Here is a 9,131-nt window from a genome sequence, read left to right as displayed (position 1 = left end):
TAGGTTTATCTGTTGGGTTGACAAAGCAAAAGACAATAATTCAGTGATAATCAGTAACTTATTTCGATCGAAGAAGAAACTTCCCAAAATATGCACTTAAAGATAACTTTAATTTGTAGTTGGATTTTTTTTTGGAATCATTATGTACAAGTTGTAACCTTTATGTTCATCAACCAAGTTTCCCTTCTGTAATGCTTATTAATCTTTTTAATATGTAATGTTTGTTTGTTTGTTAGTATTAATATGGTATTTGTAAATTACATTTTTTCTATCTTTGTAATATGTAACAAATATTAGGGCAATAATAATATTTTTGTCACACACTGCATATCAATTACAAACATAATTAATTGCAATTACATTGGCAATAAAACTGCAATCAAAGGGTCTGGTATTTCTCATTCTGATGGATGGGGAAGAGGGTGTATGGTTTGTGTCTGGTAGGGAGTTTGAAACACATCAGCCCGGTAATATATCTGAACCATATTAGGTAATTCATGGATGTTCGAATGATGTGATGCCGCAATAGCATGACCGCAAGCTATACCCAAACTGCGTCATTTCCCACATTAACATGTATGACGGTTTAGATCAACAACACAAGTTTTTTTAAAATCAAAAACTCGATAAATGTCGGACGGGAGCGGGGACAGGATCTCTAGCGGGATCTTTGTTGTTTTCCACCGAACAGACTTTTGCATCGTTTTATGAAGCACCATTTCAGCATACAGGGTGAGTACGGTAGTCAAACTTGCTGAAAAGTAAATATGATCAAATAAGGTTCTTGTACAAGTATTTTAATAAATTTAATATTTCACCCAGTATTTTACTTCCCATTAATCTGCGTTCATTGAAAGTCTGTTGAATGTAGTCACAAATTGCCTCGGTAAGTATTATTATCGGTACATTGTGTTGATTTACCTATAACACAAAAAAAATTGGGGAACAACAATGTTGACTACATTCCAACGGATGTTAGGGAAATAGGCTCTTGATCATTTCACATGACCGATGTTGGCAAGCATTTCACGAGCATCGGGGTCAGCCGACAAAGCTTTTCTTCAAAATCAGACACAATATATGAGCTAGATGTCATCCAGAACAAAGGTTTTAATGTTCTGCCAGAGACGCCTCTTGTGCGCATATACTTGAACACACTTTTAGAAGTATACCCATGATAAGAATTAGGGAATACATGCTCTATGCAAGAACTAACAACATCGTTCATATTTGTTATGAACGATACTTCTCTACCCTGTCTCAGAGCTTCTCTTAACCTCATGAGGAACTAGGTTCAATAAGAAGCAGCCTATGAATGCATGGACGTGTATTCTTTTGGGAACAAAAATGAATTAATTTAAATATAGAAACATTATATATTCTAAAGAACAATAGAAAAGTGCAAAATATATATATATATATATATATATATATATATATATATATATATATATATATATCACCCATCCAATAGCCACAAAACAAGCTTCGAAACGATACATCAAATTAGTTTTGATGTGAGTGTAAGTATGCATGTTAGTTCGCCTAAGGTTATGAAGATAAACAGATAAATTGTTAAAGTTTTATTCGTGCTTAGAAACATTATCTAGAATTTTTTTGTACCCATTACAAAAGTTTATGGTTCCTCTACTAATCTACACATGTTAATTATATATAATTTTATATTAGAAAATTAGTTATAATAAGTAACAATTAAATAACATGAGTTAAAAAATAGAGTTGTAGATAGTTGTCATAAGTATCCTAAGTTAATAACTTAATAACTAAAACTATTGAATTGTAGTGATTAATTACTTTGAAGGAAGAGTGTTTCAAATGAATATGATGTAAGAATAAGACTTATCATGAACCATTTTCATTTAGATGACCTTAATTAAAAGATATTATAGATTATAAATTATAGATATAGATATAATAACATTATAAAAAAAAAAGTACGGAAACTAATGAACTAAACCATTTTAAAACCAAATTGGTTATTTTACATCCACGTTCTCATAAGAATGAACTAAATGAATTTACAATGAGATATCTAACGTCAAAATCCCCCCAAAACATATTTAACAATCAATCTTATCTTATAGTAGCTAATAATTACTTCAACTCATAAGTCAAAATATCAAAACTACCTTATCATGCTCCGTCCATTATCATGGTCAAACTGCCCATTTTCGAGCCAAATCCATTCCTAACAAAATCGTGTGTGCGTCCACGACAGCAAGTTTCAGGCGTCCATATAAACCCTTCGATTTTATTCTCATTTACATTCAAATCTGACGTGTTTTTAGTAGAGAACTCATTGGTAGTTCGTTTGTAAGTACCAAACCATTTAGCTTGGACGTACTCCCGTCGCTTCCATGGTGGCACCGCCATTTTTCTTTGGTTCATCGTCTTCTTAACAGCTCTGCACATTATTCTCACCACCTCTTTCATCTCCTCCACTTTGCAAACTGAAATTTGAGGGAGAATCTCGAGCAACGAATTGTAGTTATCAGTAGGCCGGGCTGTCTCGAATTCTTCTGAGAGAGATATGGTGACTATGTAACGAGTTCCGGCGACATTAACGTCGACGTATTGGTATTCACCGGAGATAAGCCGGCCTTTCTTTTCCCACTTGGATTTGCAAAGACCTGCGTATATTATATGAATTTCTTATCATGATCACTACATGATTAACTCTTAACTAATATATAAAGATATGAAAAATGGAAAGAAAATAGTACCGGCGTCAAGACCCTGATCACGGAGACGAGCCATTAACAGCCGTTTAGATCCTAGCACCGGTAGCGATGAGTTAACTTCCATCACGCGCCGCCATGCTTTTTCAACTTCAAAAAGAAGATCTTTCTTCACAGGATCACCCTTTTGAGTTCGAAACAATGTCTCCAGTGATTCCTTAGCTTCCTCCGTATCATCATCAATCTCATCAGAATTACATTCATCGTTGATTTTCGTATCAAAATCTTTGTCTACTACGCCATCGCCGTTCTCAATATATGAATTTACCAAATCAGACAAATCCTTCATTGTCTCCGGCGAGTGCTCGCTGCCGCTGCTGTCGCAATCCCTAACTTTGGCAACCACATGATCAAACGCCTCCGCCACTCTCCGAAACCTTCCCATTTTTCCGATATTCAATAATAAGTGGTTCAATTTAAAGCCTGAAAAATGTGGAAAAACGTTCTCGCCTGAGACCGACTAAACAATAATGAGGATAGAAGGTGTCAGGATGTTGACACTATGGTGTAATTACATGAGGTTATCTCTATATATACACACACGATTAAGATATAAATGAAATATAGTCTAGTGGGTGAATGTCAATGAATGAGGATGTTTTCTCATCTAGGTTCAATCTTTGGTAATGATCGAGCATGGTATTAATAGTTATGGATTAATCAAATTTCCTTTGATTTCTTAATTTTATTATTAGGATTTAACATAAATACATTCTTTTCTAATTTTAGTGGTTTAGCATTTATATTGATTTAACCTTTTATATTTTATAGTATTGCTTTAATCACTCAACTCCTATTCATAAAGATTATAGTATTAGTTTAATCACTCAACTCCTATTCTGCTATTCATAAATATTGATTTTTTTTTTTTGCCTTATTCAAACACTAGGTGGTTCCGTGAGAACCGTATATTATCCAAGTTTTTTTAAAAAAACAATTAATATTATCAATTTATGAACTATAAGCAATTTATATATATATATATATATATATATATATATATATATATATATATATATATATATATATATATATATATATATATATATATATATATATATATAAAGGCTTTATTGAATAAGTATCTAACTAACCCAAAGTACTCAAAATTAGTAATGACATATTCTAAATAATTGTTATAAATCATAACTTTTCAAATATTTCTTTGAATACAATATTGGATATTTTATTGCTAAGGTTACCGTCATTGTCTAAAAATAATTTTTCAATCCGTCTTTTTTTTAACTCTGTACAATACAACATACATGCAATTGTTCATGATTATTCTTCAAGCGATTTTCTCGGTAGTGATACAATTTTTTTTTCAACATTACATTCAAAGTAAAAAATTTAGTTAATATATTATTAATCATACAATAACATACATATATTGCAATTATAATATAAAAATTATTAAAAAACATAATATATAAAATTTAACTTGTTCATCCATCAAAATCATTCCAATAGACGGATTTGTTGAGGGTTATTCCAAACTGTCTGTTTCTAGAGACGAATTATTCTGACCTTAATTATGTAGTCATCTTTTGATAGGACAATGTCACTAAGCATGCTAATTTTGCTTGGATCCATATCAACCTGTAATGAAATAGCACCGTATTTTACTTAAAAAACTTAATAACATTTATTATGAAAATTTTGATAACTATTATGCCCTTTTAAATGTGCATGTAGTGTGCAAATGATAAATAAAAACATAAAATATATTTAAATTTGATAGAATTCAGTAACAAATATGGATAAGAGTCTACGAAACTTTGATTATATTTAAAAGACTTAAATGTCCTAAAAATATAATTAACACAATGGTATGTATTCCATAATAGTGAAAATCTAATTATTTTTAATGAACTTATCATTACACATCTACATTAAAGAAAAACATAAAAATATATTAGTTTGGTAGAATTCAATAATAAATGTGGATAAAAGTCTACCAAACTTTAATTACTGCATACACAATATAGATTTAACATAAATAAGATATAATTATAAGTACTACTACACAAATTAGAACAAATAAAATAAACATTATGCCCTTTTAGCAATTTTACCATTTTGTCCCTGTAATGTTAACATATGATTATATTAAAAATACTTGTATACCCCAATTAAAAATACTTATATACCCCTGGACTAATAAAAGGACTATTAAATAACAATTATGCCCCTAAACTTAAACGCTTCAATTTGAAGGTTTTAGGTGCATGTTTTGTTACCCAAAATCTGTAATTTATAAATATATTATGTAATTCTCAACATTTGACGTTTATGCCCTTGTGGTATTTAGGTGACTCGTACAACTGAGGACAGAAAATTGGCACCAATTAGTTTGCTAATGACCCTGGCTTGTCCAAGAAAGAAGCTAGTATTGGGAGCGGAACGACATCACAGAAAGAACAAGTGATCTCGATTCAGATTCTGAGGTCTGCATTACAGTGTTAAAAATGTAAGAGAGTTGTTAACATTGTAGGAAAATATTGTGAGTCGTATTCTAGGGGAGGGGAGAGTTCATAGGAAATCGAGAACTATGAAATTTCCTTTTTATGCCCCTGTATTTATACTTTATAGACTATAACAAAGTATAAATTTAGGATTATACAATGCCTTCTTGATCACCTAAATCAGATACAATAACATTGATACTAATGCCCCTGGACTAATAAAATGATGATTAATTGAAATTATTAACCTAAACTTAAACAGACTAATCGAGAACTTTGATATCTACTTTTTATGGCGCTGCACTTTTACTTTATAGACTATACTTAGGAAGCAACTAAAGGAGAAGACAGGAGAAGACGAGTACCTGATTATGCAGTCCACAAAAAAACCGATGAGTATAGCTTGGAGAAAGGACAAACGTAAAACAAACAGCGATTATATCATATATAAATTCAAAATTGGTGATCATGAAAGCGATTAAGAGTGTGGAAAATAACATTTAAAAAAAGTTTAATATCAGTCTATTGTCCTATTGTCCATTCATTTGTTCATAAAATCCACTATGTCTGTTACTTTTGGCACATGTAAAGGAAAACATGAGTACCTGATTATGCAGTCCACCAAAAACCGACGAGTTGATCATGGAGAAAGGAGAAATGAAAATCAAACACCGATCATATGATATACACAATCAAACTTGAAAATTGTTATCAAGAAGGATTTGATTCCATAAAAAAACAATTACATGTCCAATGAAAATATTTATTTAGGAAATATTCATCCAACACCCCCTTTATTTTAGCTAATCATGTCAATAAATTTAATTATACACTAAAACTACTGTAAATGAATACTGAATTTACGGATTAACATAAGAAAGTAACCATTTTCGAGCTGACATTATGTATGACATTTATTCTAATTTATTTTAAGAATGATTTTGCTTAATTGAATTCCTGGTGTGTCAATAAAAATAAAATGGAACAAATAAGAAAATTACATGTGGAAAACAATTAATTAAAAAATGATGAGAAAATTACATATGGCAAAATCAATGAGAACATAACATGTGACAAAATTATTCTTATTTATTAGGTTAGATTCATAGACATTAGTCTATAAGACATACCACCACACCATCACTCTTTCATTCCACATCAACAATTTTAAATTATATGACAACCACTTAGTCTTTCATACCATTTCATTTTGAAGAGCATACCACCACACCATACGCTTTCACTATACATCACAACAACCCCTCAATCTTTCATACCATTTCGTTTTAGAGGGCACCACCACACTCTTTTACTCCACATTAGCAACCACCTTCCATAATTTTGGAGGGCATACCAACCATACCGTCACACCCTTTCACCAACTTTATTTATTTAATCTTTACATTTCATTATTTTAAAACATTTAATTTAAATATATATATATATATATATATATATATATATATATATATATATATATATATATATATATATATATATATATATATATATATATAGTGAGTTAGTGTGTTACATTGGCTCATCATTTGTTGGCCACAGAGTTTGATAATGAGACCTCTGAATTGGATAATTTTTTAGAAAAAAATGAATGTATATAGAGAGAAAATAGTGAGTTAGTGTAATATCCGTTTTCCGTAACAGGTATTATTCCAATGAGTATAAGTTCTTTATGAAACAGATAGGAGAAATAAAACATGGAGTTTGCTTTAAGTTTTTTTATAGGAGGTGTATTGGTGATTAGTTATGAAGTAGGAGGAGATTAACACAAGTTATAAAGTAGATTGCCATTTTTGGAAAGACATAACATGACTTTATATATATGCGACGCGATGGTCGAACTCGTGGTCAATGAAAGTGTAACATCTTGTTTATTAAATAAATAATAGATAAAATTGATGAACGAATAGTCGCCCTAAATCCATATTATTTAGTGGGGTGTTGGTTTTGGGGAGTCAAATGTTATAAAACGAATTATTCGGGGGTTAAAAAGTAGTTTTAGGATTTATTTTGAAAAGATTTTGGAGGCTAAGGGGCTATTTGGTAAGTATTAGACTTAATTTGTAAAGGATTTCAGGAGGCTTGGTTAAAAAGGTAAATTTCGGACTTTATTTGGAAAGAATAATGGAAGGAGGGACCATTTCTGTGATTATGGGATAGATCTTAAAGGATCCGGGTATATAAGCCTAATACCACCGGTAAACCCTAACCCTAATGTTTTCTTTAGCCGCCACCACCTTGTGACTCCCCAGCCGCCGCCTTCCTTCTTATCGTTTTTCCGATCCGATTAAGTCGTCGCCTGCTTCCGGTGACACCGTGAGTGGCTTGGAGGGCCACCGAGACTGGAGTTTGAGCTGTGAACAACAAAGTGTAGGCTGCCAACGACCAGAATAACGTCGGACGTCCGTTGATGCTGTTTGTTGCCGGCGAATACGTGAGTCAAGGCCGACGTCGGGGCTGCCGTACCTCTGTCTTCTCCGGTAATGACAACCCTTCTCTCCCTTGTTCTTCTACCATTTCTCTCATGTCTGTCGCCATCTCCGCCCCGATGGCTATCACCTTTTGATGATATCCTTTCCGGTCGCCGCAAACCACCATATGAGTGGCGGTGATGTGTGTTTCATGTGTGTTTTCGTATTTCAGCCAATGATGTGATGTTTGTGCGTGTTTCAATCGTCACCGTGGGAGTGTGTGGGTGAAAGGTTGGCTGGAAAACGCTAGAAGACCACCATGGCAGCCAACCATGGTGGCTGTCGCTAGGAAAACTCTTCTGCCACCACTAACCACCGTGAAAGGTGGCTGCGGGCGTGTGGTGGTGTTTATGCCCATGTGTTGTGATGGTTTGAGGCTACATGAATGTTTCTTAGCCGGAGATCCGAAGAAAGGCCCCGCCGCCACCACTGTGAGGTGGTGGCTGCCGCCATGTGCCACCACCGGCCACCACTAGGGTGGTTGTGTGTGTGTTTATGTTAGTTAGTGTGTGTGTTATTTTTGGATTAAAGCATTGTAATTGTAATTAGCAAAAAAAAAAAGAATAATGAAAAGAACTATAACCACCACCGTGAGGTGGTGGCCGCCGTCGTGAGCCGCCATGTGCCGCCGTTGGCCACCACTGACCGAGGTGGTAGTGGGTGGTGCCCGACTTAGGAAAACCCTAATTGTCCTAATGAAACCCTAATGGGCCTAAGGACTTAGCTTTTTGGCCTAATTGGATTGTAATGGGTTAGAAACCCTAATTAGGGTTTAGGAAACCCTAATTTTGGAATTAGAGGTTTAGACTTATCGGGACCCTCATGTTGGACCATTGGAGTGAAGATATGACTCAAGCCCGATTTCATTGTATGTTTGGACTTAATGGATTAAGTCCTTAATGGGTTAAGTAGGAACACTTAACCCTAATTGTCATTTTATGTGAAAAACCCTAATTGGGTTTGGATGCTTGTTGGGCCATTTATTGGACTAAGCTACTGTGGGCCTTTATGGGCCAATTGGGAACATAATTATGGACTAAGGAAATTATTGGGCTTTAGGATAACGCCCATTGGAAAGGCTTGGGCCCAATTTGGAAAATTGGGCCATAAGTGGGCCATAATTGGGTCTTGAAGATTATTAGCTATTGGGCCACCAGAATGTCAATTATTTGGACTAGAATAATTGGTTGGGCCTTAAAGTAAGTCCATATGGAGGTTTGGGCCCAATTTGGAAAATTGGGCCATATGTTGGGATTTTGCCCATTACTTGTCTATTGGGCCTTTGGAGTGTGAGTTGGACCTTGTGCTTGGAACCCAATTATTAATTAGGTATTGTTTGATGTTGACAGTTTGGGAATCTGTCATCCAGCAGCTAGAGTTTTATCTGCGGGACTTCAGCAGTGCCAGGTGAGTCTCCT

The 9,131-nt window shown here is 33.9% G+C and overlaps 1 protein-coding gene across 1 annotated transcript; it reads right to left on the bottom strand.

Annotated features, from left to right (window-relative positions):
* Nucleotides 1-2,019: 2,019 nt before the first annotated feature.
* LOC145168457 (uncharacterized) lies at nucleotides 2,020-3,214 on the bottom strand. Its single transcript, XM_079087261.1, has 2 exons — nucleotides 2,745-3,214; nucleotides 2,020-2,651 (listed from the first exon to the last, which is right to left on the bottom strand). The coding sequence occupies exons 1-2, from the start codon at nucleotides 3,142-3,144 to the stop codon at nucleotides 2,155-2,157; spliced, it is 897 nt and encodes a 298-aa protein (XP_078943387.1). The 5' UTR covers nucleotides 3,145-3,214; the 3' UTR covers nucleotides 2,020-2,154.
* Nucleotides 3,215-9,131: the final 5,917 nt, after the last annotated feature.

This window comes from Lactuca virosa, chromosome 4 (genome assembly GCF_052849685.1).
Source record: "Lactuca virosa cultivar CGN04683 chromosome 4, Lactuca_virosa_CGN04683_v6, whole genome shotgun sequence".
NCBI classification, from domain to species: domain Eukaryota; kingdom Viridiplantae; phylum Streptophyta; class Magnoliopsida; order Asterales; family Asteraceae; genus Lactuca; species Lactuca virosa.
Note: the sequence above shows the minus strand (reverse complement) of the source record. Positions and strands in the feature narration are given on the sequence as shown.